General features: G+C 50.3%; 1 protein-coding gene and 1 long non-coding RNA gene across 5 annotated transcripts in view; one reads left to right on the forward strand and one right to left on the reverse strand.

Annotated features, from left to right (window-relative positions):
• On the reverse strand, window positions 9857-11802 carry LOC102179478. 3 transcript variants are annotated; one of them, XR_310289.3, is made up of 3 exons: window positions 11468-11802; window positions 11273-11341; window positions 9857-11177 (listed from the first exon to the last, which is right to left on the reverse strand). It is a non-coding gene; the product is annotated as an uncharacterized LOC102179478 (long non-coding RNA). The 3 variants fall into 3 exon arrangements; XR_001918559.1 differs by lacking the exon at window positions 11273-11341; XR_001918558.1 differs by having other exon boundaries at window positions 11273-11802.
• The window catches only part of SYNJ2 (synaptojanin 2), a 99899-nt gene continuing 86131 nt past the window's right edge, over window positions 11979-25746 (forward strand). For both annotated transcript variants that reach the window (XM_018053411.1, XM_018053412.1), the window contains exon 1: window positions 11979-12197. In XM_018053411.1, coding sequence (XP_017908900.1) covers window positions 12071-12197 — 127 coding nt within the window. In that variant the 5' untranslated portion in view covers window positions 11979-12070. The remainder of the gene's footprint in view (window positions 12198-25746) is intronic.

Here is a 25746-nt window from a genome sequence, read left to right on the forward strand (position 1 = left end):
GAGAGTCAGGGTGCAATATATCCCTATGAATGATACTCATACTATGAGTTAAGAGCATCAAGAGGGGGAAATGAAGGAGCAAACAGACAGAACAGGCTCCATCTCGAGAGCAGGACTCCATCTTGGCCCCGACTGTGGACTTCGAGCTAGATGCCGAGTATCTATGGAAACGACAGACCAACTGGAAAACCAGGCCCCCTGGATGGAAGAGCCGCAGGGCTCATACCTAGACTCTCTGTTGCCTAAAAGAATACCCTAATTATCTGTGTAACCAAATAGAATCATAAATTCCGTTATGATTATTGGGGTATGACCACAGGCCTATTAATAATTGTCCACTGTTAACTACCTAGGCTTAAGGCATATGAATCACGGGTTAACTTTGATTGTATCTTTCTTTTCCTTTGTTCAGACTAGTTTCAGGGAATTTGGGGAGGTGGGTTTGGGCACATACACTTCGGGTATATAAGGTTTTCAGAAAAACTGGTCAGAGTCCTTGGCTGAGAGGAGACTCTGCCTTGGGCCCCCGGTGTAATAAATCACACTCCGCTATCTGCATTGTCCTCCTGAGTGAGTTTGTTTCCCAGAATGCATGGCTACAACAAAACCACAAACCGTGGGACGTTTTCGTAGCACAAAAGCCATGTCCTCATGGAGAATCAAGCAGACTACCTCTTCTAACTTTAAACTCATATAATGTTATATGTCGGAGAAGGCAATGGCACCCCACTCCAGTACTCTTGCCTGGAAAATCCCATGGATGGAGGAGCCTGGTAGGCTGCAGTCCATGGGGTCGCCAAGAGTCGGGCACAACTGAGCGACTTCACTTTCACTTTTCACTTTCATGCATTGGAGAAGGAAATGGCAACCCACTCCAGTGTTCTTGCCTGGAGAATCCCAGGGATGCGGGAGCCTGGTGGGCTGCCGTCTTTGGGGTCGCACAGAGTCGGACACGACTGAAGTGACTTAGCAGCAATGTTATATGTCAGTTACATCTCAGTAAAATTGGAGGGGAAAACGTGACTGGGAACCTTAACTGCTAAGACATTTCCATGGGCACTAAGAAAAGATGCAAAGCTCACCTTGTGTAAAAGAAGAGAATCAAAGACAGATGTTGCCTCGCAGAAAAATTTCAATTCACCAGGAAGTCACAGAAGTAAGGACTCGTAAGACGGATGTGAGCCAGGTGACCTGAGGTGACAGCTCCTTTATTCTTTTTACTGTGCTCACTAAACTGTGGCAGATCCTTTTTTTTTTTTCTTTTTTGGCTGTGCCACTGGACATGCAGGATCTTTCCCAACTAGGAACTGAACCTGCGCCCCTGCCGCAGAAGCGCAGTGTCTTAAGCACTGGACCACCAGGGGGGTCCCAGTTCCTCTTTTGTCAGAGAAGTTATTTTGTGTTCACTTTTGTGATTGAAGTAGTCACATAGCTTGATCTGCAAAAAATGCTGTAGTATTGTTTTGGTGACTGTCAGCTTTTTATCTGACGATTTTTATTCCACACTCCCTGTGGAAACATGGCCACTGGGGACAACGACATGTTGGTCTCCTAATTCCAGAGCTAAGTTGAAAATACCAGTGATCTGTGTATTTGTTAGCAGAGGAGGAAAACCATGTGAGCCTGCTGAGTTTGTTAGCACCCCGGTGAAAAAACAAATTCTGTCAACTAGATAAAATACCAAATTAGAGGGTCAGAAGGCAGTATCGCCAACAGAAAAAAACGGCAGATGAGACACTTGGAGAACCTGCTATTTAGTAAGTCCTATCGGGGCTTTTGCATTCAATGAGCAAGTCAGAAATCCTTGCTGTCCTCTCCATTTCACCATGATTGCTTTGGGAGGAGATACATGACATCAGGAACAGTTAAAATAATTTATAACTGTAGGCAGCATTAAGCGTTATGCTAAAATAACCAGATGATCAGATGCTGGCTGTGTTAGACACAAGCGCATTCACTCCCAAGCCCTTTCTCTCTTGTCCATTTCAACTGAAGAGAGAGGGAAAGTCTCTAAGGGGGTGGGGGGTCAGGTGACACAATTTGTTAGGGGCTTCTGGGGAAGCTTTTTAGATACCACTGACCTAGATTCCTCTTTTCTTTCTACCTTGGATATTACTGTGATGCCTGGAGCTGAAGCAGCCATTTTGTGATCATGAGTCAACCGGCCACTGTGTTAAGAATACAGGAAAAGAAAGAAGGACCTCACCTTGATCTTTGATGACATTGCTGAACTGCTACCCTAACTCTAGATGCTCTACCATGAGACTTCTTGTCTACTTTAAGACTTTTATAGGTGAATTTTCTGTTACTTCCAGCCAAAGCATTCCTAAGTACCTCTGATACATTAGCTATAATATGCTGTTACTGAGAGAATTTTAAGTTGAAGGAGCACAGTTTATTTTAGATGTACATTTTATTTGTAAAATTTGTAGTTTATTTAAAATTTATATTATTTTTAATTCCCTAAAATTTATATTTTGAAACTTTTCAAACATAGAAAAACAGAAACATAAAGTTTCTCCTTTCTTACATACCCACAGGATGGGGTCAGTATCCAGCCTCTGCCTGCATCTAGCCAAAGATGGGGAGCTTGCTTCTACACAGGCAGCCCTCCCTTTTTATAAACTATCAGTTCAGTTCAGTTCAGTTCAGTTGCTCAGTCATGTCTGACTCTTTGGGACCCCACGAATCGCAGCACGCCAGGCCTCCCTGTCCATCACCAACTCCCAGAGTTCACTCAGACTCACATCCATCGAGTCAGTGATGCCATCCAGCCATCTCATCCTCTATCGTCCCCTTTGCCTGCCCCCAATCCCTCCCAGAATCAGTCTTTTCCAATGAGTCAACTCTTCTCATGAGGTGGCCAAAGTACTGGAGTTTCATCTTTAGCATCATTCCTTCCAAAGAAATCCCAGGGCTGATCTCCTTCAGGATGGACTTAACACGCATCTAATTGCTAAAAAGTTCTTCTGGATGTGGAACCAAAACTCACCCCTCTGTAACTTTTTTCTCCATGCTCTTGGAGTCACGAGGTACAGAGGTCTTATTATTAAACAGTTGGCATTTTCCTCCATGGATGGGTCTTGTAACCCCCTCAGGAAAGGGGTATTTCTGGAGAAGAGTTAAGGATAGAAGGGAAACAGGCACCCCCATACTGAAATGGGAGCGCCTTTGGGAGGCCTGCTCTTCCTCTTTGGCAAGAATCCTGTGGGGGAGGGGCTGGGCAGCTGACCCTCCCCCACCCCTCCCCTGCACGAATCCTGTGGGGGAGGGTCAGCTCTTATGCCGGGCGTGGAAGGGCCGGGGGTGGGGAGAGGGGGCAGACCTTTGTTGTCAGAGCTTCTTCGGTTAACTGAACAGCCAGATTCCACCCTAAACAGCCAACCCAGCCCCTGGAAAAGGCTCTCCCTGCGTGTGGAACTGAACCGAACAATGGACAAGCAGGTCCTAGCTGTTCTTGGCTTGAGAAAGGCCCCGCCCCGCAGCCCCAGTTGTGACAGGTGTGCCTCGGGTTGCTTTTCCCGTCGTGATGCGGGGCGGGGCCCAAGGTTGGACGGGCAGCCGGCACACCTGTGTGTGGAGCTCGGTCTCGGCCAGAGCCGCGAATACAGTTCCCCTGGCTCCCGGGGCCTGCAGGCTTCAGGGGTCGCTGGCTTTCAGAAGGAGGCCTCACCCGGGCTCCGGGTGCACCACGGCTGCGGGGTGGCCGAGCTGCCAGGCACCCTGATGGGGTTCAGTCTGTGTCTGGGAGGCTCCGAGGGGTCACACTCTTGGGTTGCAAGGAAAACTGATGAGAGTCTGAACTCAGCTATCCCCCTGTGAGGTCATAAGTCCAGTCGTTTGTGTGTGTGTGTGTGTGCGCGCACGTGCACAGATCAGTACCTCATGCTCCCTGTTTACAAAAGATAATAACCTAATAAAATGAACTTCCAAGCAACCCCTCCTATTAACGATGTCCAACCTCCGCCCCACAGCCACGGCCAGCAGCGCGAGGCACGCTTTCCCAGGGACCTGAGCCGGGTGACCCCAGACCTCATCTGCACTGCAATGAGGTGTAGGGTGGACAGTGGGGTGGACAGTGGCCAAGACACACGGCCATGTCTAGGAAGGCGACGCCAGGGAGCTAGAAGGACCTCATGGGTCGACAGCCTGCAGGGGTCGCCTGCGGTGGAGAGCACAGACGGATCTCCCGCTTCTCCCGTGGCTGCAGTTGCTCAGTCCTCGTGTGTATTCCAGTTCTGGCCTCTGGCAATGAAACGCAAAGGCCTGTATCATCTGAGCTGCCGTTCGCCCAGGGTCTACGTGAGTGTGTGTGTGTGCGCGCACGTGCGCGTGTGCATGCTCAGCCATGTCTGACTCTTTGTCACCCATGGACTGCAGCCCACCATGCTCCTCTGTCCCTGGGATTTCCCAGGCAAGAACACTGGAGTGGGTTGCCATTTCCTGCTTCAGGAGATCTTCCCAACCCAGGGATCGAACCCACGTCTCCTGAGCCTCCTGCAGGTGGATTCTTTACTACTGCGCCACCTATCTTAATGTTCACAGCGTCCTTAATTCTCACATACAAAAGATTCGGAATCAGCAGCAGCCAAGTTCAGCTCGTTGCTCGAGGTTGCCCCATATGGCAAGTGTGACTCTAGGATTCAAAGCTGAGTTCGTGCATTTAAAGTTTACTTGATTCTGTCTGAGTGAAGGTGACCGAGTAAAGCACAGATGTGTGGAGTCAGATGGATCCCTGCCACTGAGGGTAACAACAGGATATAGAAGGGTGGGGAATAGTGTGATGGGCTCCTCTGCAGGCATCTCGTGGGAAGGAAGCAAGCTGAGAAGGACGCAGCCAGTGGGCAATGGTTCACACTGGCACCCTGAGTTGGGACCTGGCTTGTTGGGGACCCAGGGAGGGCAGCGAGCCTGTACCTTGGGGGCGGGTAGAAGGACAGTGGGGGCAGAAAGGGGACAATGCCTGAGTAACAAGGGGGTGCCATGCTTTGCCCGCCGTGCTGTGGGGCGAGGTGCGGAAACAGCCCAGTTACTGGGAGTCCAGAGAAGGGCGGATGCAGTGGTCAGGAGGAGAGGTGGGCCCAGACGAGGCTTAGCCGGTGAGTGTGATGCGGAATTAACAGCCCCGGGTGGACAGCTCCAGCGTGCCTCCGACACCCCTGAATCTCACAGACTGGCTTCGTTTCAAGTTTATGATCTCCGGGAAGCGCCATGGGGAGCAGGGTGGGCGGAGGGTCTCCCCCTTATAGTGGGAGACTCTGCAGCACATCAGGACCCTGCGGGGCATGATCCAGGAGAGAGGGGGTTCGGCGACCCAGGCGGTGGGGCTAAGGGAAGGGACAGAGTCCCTGAAAGGAAGGGGGACAGGGTCTGAGCACGTGGCTCCCCAGGAGCAGGACTGCTATTGATGCAGAAGCTCGAGTCTCTCCCCAGGAGAGCTGTTTGTTGGAAGCTGTTCTTGCAGCTATTTGAAGTTCGTGTCTTTTCCCAGACCGCAGAGCTTACACAAAGTGCCAGAGAACCTTCATGGTCAAGTTTTCCTCCCTGTCATTGCAAGAAAAGAAGATGATGTGGGAGCTTCAGGGATGGAAAGTGAGGGCGTTCTCTTCTTGGGTCTCCACGTTCTCAGGGAGGCGTGAGGCCAGTAAATTGCTGAGAGTAGGGGGTGGAGGAGATGGGGTGGGAGGGAGGAGCAGCTTCAAATAATTGTCTTAGAGAAAACGAGCTTAACTGGGTAAAACGGGCCTGGATTAATATGCAGACAGGGTCTGAGACCGTGAGGGTAAAATTTCTAAATGACCAAATGTGGTCTTCAAATGCCGTTTTCGACCAAAGAGAATCAGGGCTTCTTAAAGAAATGATTAATTCCCACTCTTAAGAGCAGAAAATGTACAAATTGAGCTTGGTGTTTCATTCTAGAGGGCAAGGAAACAAGCAAGGACTTTTGGGGTCCTGTCAAGAGGAGCCCGGAGCCAACTTAAAGATGCTTCCAGTGGCCAAAGAGGGAACATTTTGAGCATCAATAAGGATAAGACTGCAAGGGACTGCAACACATCAAGTCTGTTTAAACTCAAATAGAAGTTCATAATGAAAGTGAAAAAAATATAATTAGTTGGTCACTATTGGCGGATGTTAATAGACCAATTCACTGAGTTCAAAGTAACTCATTATTTTGAATGCTAGTAAATAAAGGAAAAGAATCGTGTTCTGCCTCTTTTGTTTATGTTGCCATCAGGTAAAAAATAGTAGAAGGGAATTTTCTGTTATTTTAGAAGAATTTTAGCTACTAATGGGGGCTTCCCAGGTAACTCAGTGGTAAAGAACTGCCTGCCAATGTAGAAGTCACAGGTTCCATCCCTGGATTGGGAAGATCCCCTGGAGAAGGAAATGACAACCCGCTCCCATATTCTTGCCTGGGAAATCCCGTGGACAGAGGAGCCTGGTGAGCTACAGCCCATGGGGTCGAAAAATTATTGGGCAGGACTTAGCGACTAAACAAAAAAGGCTACAGATCAAGAAAGCAATATAATAGAGCATAACTGTTAACTAATAGAGCAAGGACAACAGCATTGATGCTCAGTGGCTGCTACATCACAAAGAGAAGCAATCAGACCTGTGCTTCCTGATGGGAAGAACATATCTAACCAGGAGATAGAATCTGCTAGAGCTTCTGTATCCAACTACTGAGCTATATCACAGGTCATCCACAAAGCAAGGGGACATGCTAAGCGATACCACAGGAACACTCAGCAAAAGGCAGTCTGTGAGGGCTGCTGGGCATGCGAGCTAGTTTTTTCAAGTAAATTGCCAGGGAAAAAAGAAATGGAAGGGAAAGTTGTGTATCTGAAGAGGGTTAAGAGGACTTCCCTGGTGATCCAGTGGTTAAGAATTCCCCTGCCAATGCAGGGGAACAGGTTCGATCCCTGGTCTGCGAAGATCCCATGTGCCAAGGAGCAACTAAGCCTGTGTACCACAACTGCTGAGCCCACATACCACAACTACTCATGCACGAGAGCCCTGGAGCCCGTGCTCCACAACGAGAGAGGCCACTGCAAAAAAAAAAAAAAAAAAAACTAAAGGGGGGTTTAGAGACGCATCAGTCAGACTGTCAACATTACTTGTGCAGTTCACACAAACTATGGAAAGTGACTGATGGCATTTACAAGACATTCGGAAATGTGAAGACTAACAATATCCGATGATATTAAATAATTGCTGTTTAGAAAAATGACACCAGTCTGTAAGGTTATGCAGTCTCTTTGGTGACTAAACAAGTTTATGGGAGATTGCAGTCTGGGTAAATGAATGAATCAGTTAATTAATGACTTGAGAATAGTAGTTTTTAGCTTTAAATATCCACAGTGTTGTTAATGGCAAATTAAATATTGCATAGGAAAAGTACTTTGAAAAACTTTCAAGTTTTATCTAAAAGTTAGGGCTAGAAATCTTTTAAAGCCAGCCAGTCAGTACACACAGAGACTCAATAAAGCTCATCTGGGCTGGGCTGAGTCGTCTCGCCAGTATATTATGGTGATCACATTCTTCTCAACTCCCTACAAGGGCCCGTGGTCTAGACAAAAGAGTATCTTCTAATCTGTGAATGCATTTAGATGGAAACTTTTATTCAGGTATGAAAGTTAAGTCATAATTTGTTGTATGTTTAATGAAACCCTTTTAAAGAGAGTACAAAGGTACAGGAAATTGAGACGAACCCAGCAATGACTGTGGGTCATCACCTTAATCGTGTGCCACGTGAGTCAGAGCCTTATTGGACAGTTGTGTCCAGCGTGCGCACCACATGCTTCCAGGCGAGGAAACTGGAAGACGGACCCAGAGTAACGAAAACAATGGAGCGTTTCGCCAGGAGAAGCTGAGGGGTTCAGAATGACGGTCTCCAAGTGTGTCGCATGCTTTCAATCACCTGGAGTCGACTCCTAGACGCCTGGCTACACAGAGGGTCATGCAAGAAGAAACGGGCTGTAAAAAAGAGCTCCCTGTACCCCCTCCCATGTCCCCAAACTGCTCTCCTAATGGGAAGTCGAAACCTCTATGTGACAAAAGTCAAAGGACCAGTCCTGTCCTGGACCCAGAGTGGTCTTTGCCATCCTTGACTGCCGTCTGCTCCTTGGGATGATTCCTTCCTTTGGATCCTAGGACGGGTAATGACTGATGGTCCCCTACCTCGTGGGCCCCCTCCTTGCCCTCAGCACCCCAGACCAGAGTGTCCCTAGGCTCAGCTCCCACTCCTCCCTTTCTGACCAGCACTCAGCCTGTGGTCAACTCATCCAGACCAAGGCTTTAAACACCCTGGGGATGCTCACAGCCTTCATATTTACTCCTTTGCCCAAACCTCCCACTGGACTCCAATTTACATAACCAACGGCCCACTCGACACCTTCACCTGGGTTTTTAACAGGCATCTCAAAACTTTGTTGCTGTTTGCTAAGTCGTGTCCGAATTAACATGCCCCAATCTGCCTGCGAGAGTTGGACTGTGAAGAAGGCCGAGCGCCGAAGAATTGATGCTTTTGAACTGTGGTGTTGGAGAAGACTCTTGAGAGTCCCTTGGACTGCAAGGAGATCCAACCAGTCCATTCTGAAGGAGATCAGCCCTGGGATTTCTTTGGAAGGAATGATGCTAAAGCTGAAACTCCAGTACTTTGGCCACCTCATGAGAAGAGTTGACTCATTGGAAAAGACTCTGATGGCTGGGAGAGATTGGGGGCAGGAGGAGAAGGGGACAACAGAGGATGAGATGGCTGGATGGCATCACTGACTCGATGGACGTGAGTCTGAGTGAACTCTGGGAGTTGGTGATGGACAGGGAGGTTTGGCGTGCTGCAATTCATGGGGTCCCAAAGAGTCGGACATGACTGAGCGACTGAACTGAACTGAATCTGCCTGCCTATTCAGCCACCTGCTCCTCCCACAGTCATCTTTATCTCTGCTCAGTTCAGTTCAGTCGCTCAGTCATGTCCGACTCTTTGCGACCCCATGGACTGCAGCACTCCAGGCTTCCCTGTCCATCACCAGCTCCTGAAGCTTGCTCAAACTCATGTCCATCAAGTCAGTGATGTCACCCAACCATCTCATCTTTATCTCACCTGGTGACAATTCCACCTTTCCAGGTGATCTGGCCAAAAGTATCATGGTATCACCAAACTCCTGCCTCCTTCTCTTATTCCACATCTACTCTTGCAGCAAACCCTGTGGTCTCACAGAATTCAAAGAACTACCCCAAACCCAACTGTTTCTCTCCACTCACTCCCAACGCCCATGCACACCTGCACCCCTGGGATGTCACAGTTGCTTCCTCTCTGGTCCCACTGCTCCCTCAAGTTGCAACTCAGAAGCCAAGATGATCCGATGAAAACATCATCTGAGCAGGCCTGGCCTGTCTTAGAAAGGTCTCTTGTCCTCTCTGCCCACTGTCCTATTTATTTTGTGTTTTTCCCCAGTCAGGCTTCCAAAGTCAGCAAACTATGCTTATTGCCCCCGTTTCTTCCTTAATTCTTCCCCGAGAACATTCCCCAGATGGGTCCAGTGGTCTTCTCAGGTTGCACTCATGGTTTAGGTGTCAGAGCTGACCTTTTTCTTGAATGTGTTAGGATCTCTTACTTTCTCCATCTGCTAAATGGACTGGTGCCTAGGTGACTCTCAGTCTATCAAGGAAGCATGGATGAAAGGGCAGGGCTTCCTTTGCTGTCCCCGTGGACCCATCCCACTCCAAACCAGAGGGCAGAGACCTGAAAATACAGCAGGCATTTGGCTCGTTCAGCCAGTTCTCAGAGGTAGGGGAACAGCCATTACTGGCATCTAAGACGCACATTATAACTGCTGAAATCAGGGCATTGCTAATGATTTCATTACGTAGTTTAATTGGCAGCATTTTTTTTCCTTCTCAGTGGTACATGAAATAGTAGTTCATCTTACAGTTGATATGTCTGACAGTGTCTAAGCTGTAAAGCTAAAGTGCTGGTCCGGACTATAGGAAAGCTTCTAAAACGTGTTCAGAATGTCACTGGGCAGAGCTGTGGCCCGTGGAAAGGCAGAAAAGAGGAGAGAGAAAATTTTAAAAGACTTGATCCCCTTCCGCAGACCTTACAACCTGATTTGTGAAACAAGACTAAGAAAACAGAACTCTACAAACACTTCTCAAGCAACATGTCAGCAGGTGAGAGCCAGAGTGGACTTCTGTGAGTGTGAGGGGTTATCTGGAACCTCGGCATCACAGGAAGCCTTCCTGGAAGAAGAGAATTCAGAGTTTAAAAGGAAAGGAAACGTGGGCCAGAGGCTACTCTGCCTCATTAGTGGCTCCCTGTTCTCAGGCAGAAACAATGTCTCCATTTTACAAATGTTTGGATAACTTAGGAGCATCCTTTCTGGGACTTTCATCACATCATAATGGGATATGTGAGCAAGAGGGCAGAATGCTCAGGAACGACTTGAATCTCTCTGTATTTCCTTCATTCTCCGAATCACACCTGGGAGGGGTCCACAGAGGATGAGCTACCTGGTCAGTCCTTGCTGGTTGTTTCTGAATGTCTGCAAGGGCGTGGCTGTCCTCCTTGGCACTGGGCACCTTACTTCTTCTGGAACATGCCTGATATATAAACTACTTGACCCACAGGCTTCTTTCTCCGTGTGAGCAGAATAGGGGTGAGAGAGGAATCACCTGGATTCGGGGTCCGATGAGAACACCCAGATGAGGTCTGGAGCAGACGTACACACACCCACTATAGGAAAAGGAAATGAAACCCCCAAACCCACCCAAAGGATGACTCCAGGTAAGCCCTCTCCCCTGGACTCCTCTCCCCTGCAGACCAGTCCCAACACCCGGGCTAAAACCCAGTGCCAAGAGGGGCATACTTCCTGTTCCTTAGCTGCCAGTCATTCTAGACGGGCCACTGTCCTAACGGGGCATGCACGGATGCATGCTGGTGTCCACACGCCTGCCTACGTTCTGGCTGATTGAAGTGTCTGCCATGAAGTCGAGGGCGGTACACTCAGCAGAGTGGGAGGAGGGGTTGCAAGGCGGACGGAAAAGGCCCTTCACTCTCACTCCTGCAACCATCAGCACCTCACAGTTTGCCCTGCTTGTCACTCCCAGTGTTCAGCTCCTCTGAATGATGACTCCACGCCCATCCTGCAAGCCTCCGGGGCGGGTACCCTCACCATCTGATAAGAGAGAAAAGCAGGTTCAGAGAAGTCAAGGTCCCACGGTAAGCGGCAGGTCCAGAGATGAGGGGCTCAGTGTCTCAGAGATAACCCACCTTTGACTCCCGGCTACCCAAATTCTGCCTGGTGTGGACAGTGGGCCGCAGGATCCTCTGAACAGAAAGCTAGTAAAAGGCACCATGGATGGAGCACTTTCCGCTCCTCAGGCATGCACCAAGCCCTTTGTACGGATTAACTCCATCCTCCCCTGCAACGTTATGAAGCAAGTACACTTCCTAATCCCGCTTTACCTTTTAGGGCCACTGAGTCACAGAGGACAGGCGACTCGCCCAAGGTCGCAGAAGCAGGCCAGAGAGGGAGGCGCAGCGCCCTGGACGGGACTGGGGAGGACTCCGGAGTGCTGCGGAGGGCCCGGGCCGGGCAGTTTCTAGCCTAGTGGCGCCGGCCAGGCCCCGGCGGGCCCATATAAGGCCGCGGGGCGTCCAGTAACGTTGCAGGAGCTTCAGGGCGCCCCGCCGACGACAGCCTCCTCCGCGTCCAGGAATGTGTGGAATCTTCCTCCCCGGCTGCCGCCCACCGCGGGAGCACTTCCCCTCCGCTCCCGGCCCCCATCAGGCCCCCGATCTTGCCCGAAGCTCGCCCCCTACCCACCCACCCAGCCGCGGCCCGGCCGCTGGGGGGAGCGCGGCGCATTGGCGGAGCGGACCGGGCGGCGGGGAGGCGGCCGCGCGCCCTCACCTGCCCGGGGCGGCGCGCGCGGGCGCGGCGGAGGCGGGCCGGTCGGAGGCCGCGGAACCGGCAGGGAGGAGCCTGCGCCTGGCCCGCGGCGGGGACGCAAAGTGAAACTCCTGGAAGTTGCGGGCGCTCGGGGAGCCGCGCCGGGCCGCGCGCCGATGGCTCTGAGCAAGGCGCTGCGGCTGCTCCGGCGGCTGGAGGCCTCGGGGGAAAGCAGCGTCCTGCTGGAGGCGCGCGGCCGCAGGGACTGCCTGCTCTTCGAGGCCGGCACGGTGGCCACGCTCGGTGAGTGCGGCAGGCGGTGCTGCCGGGGGCTCCCGGGCAGGCGACTCCGCAGTGGCGCGGGGGCCTCGGGCCGCTTCCCCCGTCCCCTTCCCCGGGGCGGGAGGTGCCCGAAGGGGAGGGCGCCTGCCTCTTCTGCTGAGACCGGGGCATACGGGCACCTCCCTTCCCCGAGTAGAGCGGTCCCGGGGGCGCGGAGGCGGCCGAGGACTGGGGGTCGCACGCGCGGGGTGGCCGGTAAGGGCCTGTTTGAATGAAGTGGCGCCGGCACACCTCAGAGCACGTGCGGCTGCGCCCCCGGACCCAGGCTGCCCGTGGTCCCCCCCTTGGGGTCTGCCATCCGCGCGCCTGCCGGCGGGCGGGTCACTCGTGAAGAGCCGCCTCTGGATTCTCTGCCCCGCGCTCCCCCGGGACGCGTTCCAGATTCGTGACCATCCGGGAGGGTTGACTTAGGAGCCGGCCTGACCAAGCGCTTGGCGCTGTTTCTCTTTGGCACCTGTTGATGAAACACGGAATGCCCACTGCTCTGGGATGGCCTCCTTCGCTCTAGGAGGGGATGGGGACAAAGCACCGTTAACCCAGACGCCGGATAAACAGCTGATGGCACCTTGGCCTCAACCAACTGCTTGGTTGAGAAGCGTCATTCCCACAAAGTATAGAATTTGGAGGCAAATACGCGACTGGATGACTCTGTACTGGCTGTATTTGATTTTGGTGTTGCTGTTTACTCAGTCGTGTCCGACTCCTTGTGACCCCTTGGACTATAGCCCACCAGGCTCCTCTGTCCATGGAAATTCCCAGGCAAGAGTAGTAGAGTGGGTTGCCATTTACTTCTCCAGGGGAATCTTCCTAACCCAGGGATATTATGCTTGTCTCCCCATTGCAGGCAGATTCTTTACCGCTGAGCCACCAGGGAAGCCTGGATTTGACCTTAGGTAGTTGCCAAGTCTGTGTATTTCAACTCTGTCAAGACCAGCAAGTCTTGACCCTGACATTGTGTCAAGGGCTTTAGAGACGATCTCATTTAATTTTCACAGTTCTGGGCTATTATAGTGTCCATATTACAGAGAAGTAATCTGAGGCCTGGAGAGGATAAGAAACTTTCTTGGCCAGGGTGACAGACAGCACTCCCTGACTTCCAGTGGCTGTTTCTGTATTGGTGTACAGAGTGTGGCTTCTTGGAATCACCAGCCATTTGGCTTCTTGTTTGGTGTCTTAACATTCACGAGGAAGGCCAGGTAATACCGACATGAGCGAAGGCAGGAAGGATTGTTGGAACTTCGACCTGAACACTGGAGAACAAGCTTACGTCTCCTGTCCAGCGGCACCGTCTCCCTTGTTGGTAGCTAAACACAGAGCGGAGAGGAGGTCTCTACTCCTTTAGGTGGATAACCAGTGCACTTACCCCCACCACATTTTATAATTGACTCTAGTCTTTTTTTCACATTGTGCACATACATTCTTCAGTTAAATTCTTCAGTATACATCTTGGAAGGACCATCTCTTCTGTTTCCACTTCCTTAATCATTTTATTAACATACGGTTATCTGGCTTGTTTCCAGTCACTTGGTTACTAAAACCATGTCTCCAGTAGTGTCAGCACCATAAGCTGTGCAGTAAATCGTGGATGAAATTGTTATCAGATTATTTCAATTTGTACTCTAGCCTGAAAAGTCCAAGTTTGGTCATTTGCTAAGGTCTGGGGAAAAAAAAAAATTAAAAATCCATTCCATTTTAAATGTCTACTTCATACCACATTTGTCAGAGCTGAGAGATTAATTGCATGGTACAAAACTACCGCTTCATCAAAGAGAGTAAAATATTCGTCAGTTGGATTACAGCAACCTTAAGAGAGTTCCTGTATTAAAGTATTTAAGAGTTCCTTGGAAGCCACTGGGCTTCCCAGGTGGCACTAGAGGTAAAAAACCGCCTGCCAGTCCAGGAGATGTAAGAGGTTGGGGTTCAATACCTGGGTTGGGAAGATCTCCTGGAGAAGGAAATGGCAACCCACTCCAGTATTTTTGCCTAGAAAATCCCACGGACAAAAGGAGCCTGGTGGGCTATGGTTCATAGTGTCACAAAGAGTTGGACATGACTGAAGTGAGTTAGTGCACTGTTGAAGCCACTAGGATAAAAAAGACTTTATTTTTTCAAAAGTGAAGATTTTTAAATGATTAATGAAAGTAGTATAATGCATATTTTCCATTTGGAAATTAGGCTTTTGGGCTGAAATCATGTATATTATGCTGGTGGTTACAATTCTCTGGATTCTGAAACAGAGGAAGTAGTGAAAGGAAGGGGTGTGGCCTCAGCTCACGTGTAGCCCACATTTGTCACCTAACCTGGCATCCATTTTTCAGTGGACTTTGGCCTGAATGCTTAATTTTTGAAGTCTTTTTTGTGTTAGTCACTCAGTCGTGTCCGATTCTCTGTGACCCCATGGACTGTAATCTGCCAGGCTCCTCTGTCCCTGGAATTCTCCAGACAAGAATACTGGAGTGGGTTGCCATTCCCTTCTCCAGGGAATCGTCCCCACCCAGGGATCAAACCCAGTTCTCCTACATTGCAGGCAGGTTCTTCACTGTCTGAGCCACCAGGGAAGACCTTTTCTTACATTCAGTTCAGTCTCTCAGTTGTGTCCGACTCTTTGCGACCCCATGATTTGCAGCACTCCAGGCCTCCCTGTCCATCACCAACTCCCGGAGTTCACTCAAATTCACGTCCATCGAGTCGGTGATACCATCCAGCCATCTCATCCTCTGTCGTCCCCTTCTCCTCCTGCCCCCAATCCCTCCCAGCATCAGAGTCTTTTCCAATAAGTCATGAAATGGCCAAAGTACTGGAGTTTCTGCTTTAGCATCATTCCTTCCAAAGAAGTCCCAGGGCTGATCTCCTTTAGAATGGACTAGTTGGATCTCCTTGCAGTCCAAGGGAATCTCAAGAGTCTTCTCCAACACCACAGTTCAAAAGCATCAATTCTTCAGTGCTCAACCTTCTTCACAGTCCAACTCTCACATCCATACATGACCACAGGAAAAACCATAGCCTTGACTAGACGGACCTTTGTTGGTAAAGTAATGTCTCTGCTTTTTAATATGCAATCTAGGTTGGTCATAACTTTCCTTCCAAGGACTAAGCGTCTTTTAATTTCATGGCGGCAATCACCATCTGCAGTGATTTTGGAGCCCCTCAAAATAAAGTCTGACATTGTTTCTACTGTTTCCCCATCTATTTCCCAAAGAAACTATTTTTAAAAGGCATTCATTGGGTAATGTTGCTGGTCCGAGAAGGACTGTAGGAGCCTCTGTTACTGGAAAGTTGTCTCAGACTTTTAGAGCATCCTAAGTATGTCACAATGGGATAGACTGGCTCTGAACTTAAAATGCCCATCTATGTTCCAAAGGTCTAGCTTTTTGCTTTCCTGGATAAGGTTAAGAGGGCTTTCATTCTCCCCGCCCACAGCACCCTGCTGGAAAGATGAAGGGTCTACTTTTGTGGGGGGCAGTGCAGCTGTGGAAGCTTGCATAGCTGGTGGTGGAACCTTGGCCATTCCATGAGGTTCAAGCTTCCTCTTCGGGTCTGCTCTGGTTTCCCTTGATGAGTCTCCCCAGGGAGAAATGAGAGGTCAAGCAGACTCAAGTCAAGGGTTTATTCCCACGGGGGTAGTGGTTTCTGGGTGTTTACTGAGTGGCCCTAGATTCTGTGCAGCTCTGTGGCGGGTACACACTGCTGCTTTTACAGGGACATGGGTTGGACGAAGGCATAGCTCTTTAGGGCACATCCTAGCCCGTGGGGTCATAAGTTTAAAAGGCTTCCCACTAATGTTTTCAGGTATTGCGGAGACAGGGCTTGACTTGGGTTTTGAGTTTAGGAAAAACTGATGATTTCTGGGTTAGTCCTTCTATTCCAGCATGACCTGGGTGGCCACCCGGCCTGCCAGCCGGTGAGGAAAACTTCCAAGTTCCAGCTTCTGAAAGATTTGAGAATGTTTCTTTAATGTGAATCAGCGGGAACAGGCTATTCCAGAGGCAGAAAAGCCTAACATGTTGGCACCAATTTCAAAGGTTTTTATAGCGTTTTCTTGATGACCTGATTCGGCAGTAGAAAGAAAGTGGAGTCGCTCAGTCATGTCCAACTCTTTGCAACCCTATAGATTGCAGCCTACCAGGCTCCTCCATCCATGGGATTTGCCAGGCAAGAGTACTGGAGTGGGTGCCATTTCCAAGGGCTTCTCAAATATGGATATAAAGCCAGAGCCGGTAACAATTCTCCTGGGTCCGTGGTCCACAGCATCCAGATGTTCTCTCATTTGCATACTGGGACAAAAAGTGCTTGCTGTCTTCTTTGTCCCTTTTAGACATCCTCCTCTGGACCAGATGAAGGGAAGTGTGCATTGTTCATGGGTTTCGTCCATTTGCAGAGCCAGTGACAAGGCCCCAAAGTCCTGGGTTCTCCAAACAGCCCCCCAGGAGGGGTGGCCTGTGAGTGTGATGTGTTTACACGTGTGTGCGAGGTGTGCAGCCCCGCCTGTCTGCATCCCCCAGCCATGCTCGAGTGAAACAGGCAGCTGGGAGCAGGGTGGGCAGGAGCCCCATGAGATTTAATTAAGCTAATTACTGAGCCTCCTGAAATCACTTTCAGCTTCTGAGGGGAAAGGTTCTGTGTAAACATGGGCCTGGGTTCTCCCTGCTGCCTCTGTTTGCACAGAGGCCACCCGGTCAGATCTTGTTTGACTTGGAGACTCAGCCATGGAGCCCAGCAAGGCTCTGTCTGAACGGTTGCCTTGGCCCCTTCGTCAGGCTCTGTGGCCTGGATTTATCTGGTCCGTGACTTGAAGTTTGACCTGCCTGAGAGCATCTGAGAGAGTTGAATGAATCCTCCTGGGTGAGGACTGGAGCTCAGATAGAGCCTGGCGGGGGCTCTGGACTGCTGGCAGGGTTGGGGGCACAGCAGCCTGGTGGACTGTGGTTGCTGAAGAGGCCGTTCCCAGTTAGCTGCAGGTTTGCTCCTCATAATATCAACAAAATTGCAGGCCAGGTTAGCGCGTGCTTCTGCCGGCTCTTTTGTAACTCACTGGGAGGAATGTGATTTCAGATCTTGCCAGGCTCTTTTCTGGGCTCTGTTCAGTCACTCAGTTGTATCTGACTCTTTGCGACCCCATGGACTGCAGCACGCCAGGCTTCCCTGTCCATTATCAACTCCTGGAGCTTACTCAAACTCATGTCCATCGAATCGGTGATGCCATCCAACCATCTCATCCTCTGTCATCCCCTTCTCTTCCTGCCCTCAATCTTGCCCAGCATCAGGGTCTTTTCCAGTGAGGCAGTTCTTTGCATCAGGTGGCCAAAGTATTGGAGTTTCAGCTTCAGCATCAGTCCTTCCAATGAATATTCAAGACTGATTTCCTTAAGGATTGACTGGTTTGATTTCCTTGCAGTCCAAGGGACTCTCCAGAGTCTTCTCCAACACTACAGTTCAAAAGCATCAATTCTTCAGCGCTCAGCTTTCTTCATAGTCCAGCTCGCAGCATCCATACATGACTACTGGAAAAACCATAGCTTTGACTAGACAAACCTTTGTTGGCAAAGTAATGTCTCAGCTTTTTAATATGCAGTATAGAGAGTCGGACACGACTGAGCAACTTCACTTTCACTTTTCACTTTCGCATTGGAGAAGGAAATGGCAACCCACTCCAGTGTTCTTGCCTGGAGAATCTCAGGAACGGAGGAGCCTGGTGGGCTGATGTCTATGGGGTCGCACAGAGTCAGACACGACTGAAGTGACTTAGTAGCAGCAGCAGGTTGGTCATAGCTTTTCTTTTGTGGGGGCTGCATGGCTCCAAAACTTTCCTTTAACCTTTAGTTGTGAAAATTTTCAAGTATACACAAAAGTGAAGGAAAAAATGACTCTCCTGTACCTGTTACTGACTGTGGATTGTTGTTTTTCAGTCGCAAAGTCGTGTCCAACTCTGTAACCCCCTGAGTTTGCTCAAACTCATGTCCACTGAGTTGGTAATACCACCCAACCATCTCATCCTCTGTCGCCGCCTTCTCTTGCCCTCAATCTTTCCCAGCATCAGGGCCTTTTCAGTGAGTTGGCTGTTTATATCAGGTTGCCAAATTATTGGAGCTTTAACTTCAGCATCCATCCTTCCAATAAATATTTTGGGTTGATTTCCTTTAGGATTGACTGGTTTGATCTCCTTGGTGTCCAAGGGACTCTCAAGAGTCTTCTCCAACACCACAGGATGAAAGAAAATGAAAGTGAAAGTGAAGTCACTCAGTTGTGTCCGACTCTGTGACCCCCTGGACTGTAGCCCACCAGGCTCCTCAGTCTGTTCTGTGTCACCTATCCCTGAATTTTTTATGAAAAATAATCTCCTAACTGATTCATGGCCAAGCAAGTTTTAATTTATTTGGCTCACTTACTTTTTTCCTCCCCTACGGCTTGCATTTTGTGCAAGTTCAAAATTTATTAGATGGATTGAAATGTGACCAACAATAGAAATGATGGTGTGAATTGATTCTGAGGTTCTGGCCGAGATATATTTTTGAGAGTGAACTGACCACATGGCAAGAATAAACCACAGCCTGGAAGAGCAGGGTGTCCCCTCCTGGGACAATATTGATGGGCTCAGTGGTTGCACTACCGCTGGAAGACGGCCAGGGGGGCCTTGCCCTGTGCCTCTCATCAAAATGAGGGGTCGAGCCAAGGGGCTGTGTCCCCTGCTGTTTGCTGACCGCCCCCCCCCCCATCTCTGGACCACACTCCAGAGGATCCTGGAATCTCCTCCAAACATGGTACCCAGCCCGCATACAGCCTGCACTGGTCTCTTCTCAGAGCCCCTGACAGACTGCACAGTGGGTGTGTCCACCCGGGGCCAGGGCAGCAGTGTGGCAAGGCTGCAGGGTGTTAGTGGAAGTGGACGCACACTTGCTAGGGTGTCCTCGGGTGTGTGCATGAGGCCCCTGCAGGGTGGTGTGGAGCCTGGAGCCCGGGGGTCAGTGGAAAGAGAAGGCGGCCAGGCTGGGGGCAGCTCTTTCTGCTGGGTACCTTCTGGACCTGACCTTAGTCCTGGGGTGTCCTTCTCGAGCCAAGAGGATAGAACGCAGTTTGTTTTTAGCGGTTTCTGAGCTTGGTTGATACCTTAGAATTATTTCCACATGGAGGGTACAAGGCTCTGAGGGTGCCTGGCTCAGACCCCATCGATGCTGGGCCGGGTGAGCCCTGGGCACCTGGGTGGGTCTGGGTCTCACTCCGGGGCGCTCCTTGGGCACCCAGGTACCCCTTCGTGATTTCTGGCTGCTCAGCTTCTGTTGCTGGATGGTGTCACCTTTTCACCTGAGGATGGGAGCACAGTGTGTGTTTTTTCCCACTTGAAGTGTCCTTAAAGCCTTGGCAAACTGCCCCAGGCTCAGACTTGGGCATTAGATTGGGGTCCCTAGCATTAGGGTGTATGTGGTGGCCAGCCCCCCTCCAGGGGAAGATCAAATCAGGCTGGCAAAGGTGTGTGCACCTGAGCGAGCTGAGGGCTTGGCCGTGAGACCCTCAACTGCGCTGGCATCTCCAGGCTGCGGGTCCGGAGGGCAATTTGGTAGATGCTGGATTCTCAGCAGAAGTCAACACCAAACAGCCCATTTACAGGCACTTCCTACTTCCAAGACTTGCTGGAAGGCGACTGGGGGCCCTGTTATGTAAATGTGTCCTTCTGGGGGACAGTTTACTGAAAAACCTCAGAAACCTGCCTGTCCTTGACCCAGTGGTCTATGGCTAGAATATCTCAGGAGACACACACATGGACCCATTTTGCTTCAAGGATGTCTGTTACAGAGTGTTTTGGATTTTCAGGTGGTCAAATAAACTTTGGTTCACTTGATCATCCTAGCTAACGCTCGTGGGGTGCTTGCCTCATACCAGGCACTATTTGAGGTTTACATGGATTGACTGCTTCAGCCCTCACAAAGGGGCAGGTCCTGATAATCTCCATTTACACTTGGAGAAACTGAGGCACAGGGATGGGTAAGAGCTTGCATGAGGTTCTGTTTCTAGTTAGTGGCCGAGCCGCGATTTGAACAAGTCTAGGAGGCTCCAGAGAGCGATGTGTTGGCTGAACTCTCGTGCTTAGGAAAATAAGAAAACCCACTGTATGAAAAACGCTTTTTTGTCCTGTGTCGCTCTGCTTATCTTGGGCTTTAGGACGCATGTGTGTTCAGTGAAGAGAAGGGCTGCTGGTAAAACTGAGCATCCATGCTGCCTCCCGACCGTGACTGGGTTTGAGCTCAGGAGTTGTGCCGCGTGGGCTTAGTTGCCCCTCAGTTCAGTTCAGTTCAGTTCAGTTGCTCAGTCGTGTCCGACTCTTTGCATCCCCATGAATCGCAGCATGCCAGGCTTCCCTGTCCATCACCATCTCCCGGAGTTCACTCAGACTCATGTCCATCGAGTCCGTGATGCCATCCAGCCATCTCATCCTGGGTTGTCCCCTTCTCTTCCTGCCCCCAATCTCTCCCAGCATTAGAGTCTTTTCCAATGAGTCAGCTCTTTGCATGAGGTGTCCAAAGTACTGGAGCTTCAGCTTTAGCATCGTTCCTTCCAAAGAAATCCCAGGGCTGATCTCCTTCAGAATGGACTGGTTGGATCTCCTTGCAGTCCAAGGGACCCTCAAGAGTCTTCTCCAACACCACAGTTCAAAAGCATCAATTCTTCGGCGCTCAGCCTTCTTCACAGTCCAACTCTCACATCCATACATGACCACAGGAAAGACCATAGCCTTGACTAGACGGACCTTAGTCGGCAAAGTAGTCTTTGCTTTTGAATATACTATCTAGGTTGGTCATAACTTTTCTTCCAAGGAGTAAGCGTCTTTTAATTTCATGGCTGCAGTCACCATCTGCAGTGATTTTGGAGCCCAAAAAAATAAAGCCTGACACTGTTTCTACTGTTTCCCCATCTATTTCCCATGAAGTGATAGGACCAGATGCCATGATCTTCGTTTCAGCATGTGGGATCTCCCTGGACCAGGAATGGAACCTGAGTCCCCCATCTGCCAGGTGGATCCTGAAATCCCTGGACCATGGGGAAGTCCCCCATCTGACACTTTTTTATAGAGGGGTGTCCAGCTGGGGTAAGCAGTCCCCTCCTTCCTGAGTGGTGTGTGAGATATTACCAACGGGAGATCTTCACGGGAAGTGTGTGGGTTCCGCTTTCTGGCAGGGCCAAGCCCTGTGCCGGGTCTTATCCTTCTCTGAGGACACCCTGATGCCTAGAGCAGAGCGTGGCTGGGACTCAGGGCTCAGAAGGAAGCACTGGGGTCCTCAGTAGAGATGGCAGCGAGACCCCAGGCTCCTAAGGACATGCATCTCTATTGAGGCTGGTCAAACAGGTGACACACAGTGTCTTCCTGAAGCTTGCCTCGATTTTGAGTGGGGCGAGGTTCCTGAGGAAGTGTGCTGGGTGCCCCTCAGGGTGTATCCTCCTGTCCTCCACCTGCTTGTCCTGGGGGCCTGGGAGTGGCTCTGCCAAGGGGGCAGACAGACTGCTTTGCACTCGAGGTTGGGCACCAGGCACCTGGTGTGGGTCCAGTGGGGCCAGCAAAGCGCCCCACCCAGGAAGGCTGGATGCACCTGGTGGGTGCTGGGGATGTAGCGGTCTGTACTCAGGATATACGATTTGCTTATATCGCTTCTTCCTTTAGAAAATGAATCCAGCGGGAGGATTCACTCTGAGCATGTTAACTGTGGAGGGCGGGCAGGGCAGCTCTTTCTGGTTCTTGGGAGCAGTTCCAAAGTGCAGATGCAAAAGTCTGAACTTAATTTTAAGACTGGATTTCTGAGGGTATGGGACTCTCTCAGAGAGGTTTCTGTAATATCAGGGGAGCTGGTACTTAATTCTGTTCCTGCGTCTCTGCCCACTTCCGCCCCGCCTCCTCCGCTCCCTGAGGCTGCGGGGGTGATGGGCCACCCCTCCCGCCTCCTGGATGCTGGGCTCTGCTCTCTGACCCTTGTGTATTTCAGGGAAACCATGTGCTCCCCGAGAACAGGGCAGCCTCTTCTGCCACTTCTGCTCTTTGACAAGGTCTGAGGTGATGGCCAGGGCAAAACAGATGGTGAGAAAGGAAGAGAGGTATTCTCTGTCCTCTAAGGCACTGTGAGGTCTCACGCAGCAGCTCTCTCTTTGCAGCCCTGGGCCACCAAATGCTCCGCTAGTAACGGGGTTGACATGGGAGGTGGAGGTGGGTTGGGAAGCTGGCAGGGTGTTCAGGGCTGATGCTCAGACCCATGGGAGACCTGGGATGGTCTGGTCACCCTGCAAGATCTAGGAAAAAGGCCAGGTTTGAGGTGAGCACCGCGTATAGCTTATCTCTGCTGGCTGGCTGCCTTTTGTGTTCTGCTTGTACTGACATTCCTGACAGGTGGTAGTAATCTCTACTCAGGAAAAGCAGACTCTTTTCCTTTCCTCACTTCTGACCCTGGAATGTTCGAGTGATAAGTCCTCCCGACCCCTCACCTGTTTTCCTTTCCTGCCTCTTGGTAAGAGAGAGGAGACCAGAATTTTAGCCCTGAGTCCTTAGGCTGTTCCTCCCCTGGGGGAATTTAGTGAATCCCCCAGGCCTCAGAATCCTCATCTGAAAACAAATGAATAGCCACCTCTCCTGCCTTCCCCCACTCTCAGATTCCTTGTGTCTTAAAAAAAAAAAAAAACCTTAAACACTGAGCATAAGCAAATAAGCAATGCCCCTACTTTACATACCTAGTTAAAATTATAAGCCACCCAGAAATTTGAATCTTAGGAGAAATGACTTGGAAAGTAAAATCTAACATAACTGAGATATAAGATTCAACTAAACCTAGGAATCTGATGCTATACATTTTAAATTGGAGACTTATCAATTAATTAAAATGCATGAGGTTGTCTCTCCTTGATTCTGGCCCTTTCCAATCAGCAAAAAAATGTTTTAAGTCATATCAGCTTAAGCTTAAATCAGGAATATAACAGTATTTATTAAAGTATTATTGTTGTTGGTGTGTAGTCACTAAGTCATATCTAGCTCTTTTGCAGCCCCATGGACTGCAGCCCACCAGGCTCCTCTGTCCATGGGATTTTCCAGGCAAAAATACTGGAGTGGGTTGCCATTTCCTTCTCCAGGGCATCTTCCCAACCCAGGGATCAAACCCACATCACTTGCGTCTCCTGCATTGGCAAGTGGATTCTTTACTACTGAGCCTCCAGAGAAGCCGTTAAAGTGTCGTAAACTGTCAGTTCAGTAGCTCTTTTAGCAGATTCTTATTAATATCCACCGACATTCCCCCAAATCATACCTCTCATCATATTGTGTAGCTTTTTTTTAAAATGATCTAGGCTGGGGTAGGGTGAGTTCTGTGTCTGGGGATGTGTGGGCTTGCTTTATCTGTCTGTTCTTATTGCCTGCATGTTGCATGGACTTAGCTTCATCATCAGTCTTATCGGTGGCTGATAAATGCATGTCAGAAAAACTGTTTAAGCAGAGACAGTCCTCTGCTGCTCCTGCCTCCCAACCAAGCAGAGCTGAGGTCAGGCAGAGCCAGCTGGCCCCTGCTGGTGGAGAGGGGTGGGGGTGGGGAGAGCGTCAGGGGCAGCAGCGTTGTCCCTGATACTCGCCTCGTGGCCTGTTCCAGCAAGAACTTGTTTGCTCCTATTTACATAGTGTGGATAGAGAAAGGAATATTGAAAAATGAGGGCTGGAAATAACTTGCTGCCCACCCAGGCCTGTGCTTAGTTGCTCAGTCGTGTCTGACTCTTTGCCACCTCATGGACTGTAGCCCACCAGGCTCCTCTGTCTGTGGGATTCTCTGGGAAAGAATACTGGAGTAGGTTGCCATGCCCTCTTCCAGGGGATCGTCCCAACTCAGGGATCCAACCCAGGTCTCCCACATTGCAGGTGGATTCTTTACTGTTTGAGCCACCAGAGAGCCAGGCCCTTATAACAGTGTCCAAGTGCCTAGTGGCACTTGCTTCTTTTTTCCCTGGGACCACTGGAAGGAGTGGAGAAGAAAAGGGCAACCCACTCCAGTATTCTTGCTTGGAGAATCCTGTGGACAGAGGAGCCTGGTGGGCTGCTTGCTGTCTGTAGGGTCGCCCAGAGGCAGACATGACTGAAGTGACTTAGCATGCATGCATGCACTGGAGAAGGAAATGGCAACCCACCCCAGTGTTCTTGCCTGGAGAATCCCAGGGACAGAGGAACCTGGTGGACTGCTGTCTATGGGGTCAGACAGAGTCAGACACGACTGAAGCGACTTGGCAACAGGACTAGAAGGAGAGGAGCCTCTGGGCCAGGGAGGAGGAGCCTGTGGATGAGGGAGGAGGAGCCTGTGGACTGGGAGGGGAGGAGCCTGTGGGCCGGGGGGAGGAGCCTGTGGACCAGGAGGGGAGGAGCCTGTGGACCAGGTGGGAGGAGCCTGTGGATCAGGAGAGGATGTGCTGGTAGACCAGGGCAAAGAGCTGCAGCCAGATCACATCTGTGTGGGTAACACAAGAGGGCCAGCAGTAGAGCTGCAAGAATAGAATTCCACGTTGAAGTCGTATGTCTCTGGAGTGGACCAACAGAATCTTACACTTCCCATTTTTAAGGGCTAATTCCCTCTCTCTCCAGACACATGGTGTTTGGGGTAAAGACTGAGAGAGTTCATCTGGTATAAATTAATTTTAACGAGGAGTAACAAAACTATTGCAATTATTTCTCTAAGTTTTACTTGTTTGTTGACAGGGGAAGAGGTATGATGTCCCATTAGGGTGTTAAAAATATTGACATCTGCAAAGACCTCAGGAGTCTAGGATGGAACCACAGGGCAAGGTCCAGGACTCTGTGTCAGGTTCTGGGGTGAGATGGGGGGATGGGAAGAGTGGTGAGGAGGGCTGAACTGTTTTCTCCCAAGCCCCCCTGCTTTCCAAGCTGTGACTATGGGTCTGAATCTGTCCATAATGGGTGCTTTTTTTCTAATTCACAAAAAGGCACCGTATGGCCTCAAGACTTCCCTGGAGAATGTGGACAGCTCATGGCCCTTTTTAGCTTGTGTGGTCATGATAAAATTTTAATCCAACCACGGAACTGGTCGTTGTAGCCTGCCTTTACAACACAGAGACAAGACCTATCTATGAAATGAGAGATGATAATGACGTACCATTACCCACGGATGGCGCCACACTTCAGGGGTTTCCAGGTGTGTGTCTGACTTCAGTAGCACCTTCCTCCTTTTGGTTTCTGGGTCAACTGGCTGTTAGAAAACTTAGGCTACTGAGAGCTTATTAGAATTTTGTCTTGCAGGAGAAAACAGACCCAGAATGAAGACTGGAGGAATGATCCTGTAAAGAAAGTTCATGAGCTTTAGAGGGTGGGCCTGTGACTTCAGTTTGGTTCCTGCCTTGCTCCTGGGTCTTGCAGGAGAGCCGTCATATCTGTAGTTCTGTCTTCTCCCGTCCTGAATGCTCTCAGGGTCTTTGGGTGCAGATGCTAAGAGTGTCCACTTATGAAATCTAGGAGCCAGACCCCGGTGTCTCTGAGAGCATTGACATGATA

Source organism: Capra hircus, chromosome 9 (assembly GCF_001704415.2).
Source record: "Capra hircus breed San Clemente chromosome 9, ASM170441v1, whole genome shotgun sequence".
Lineage (NCBI taxonomy): Eukaryota > Metazoa > Chordata > Mammalia > Artiodactyla > Bovidae > Capra > Capra hircus.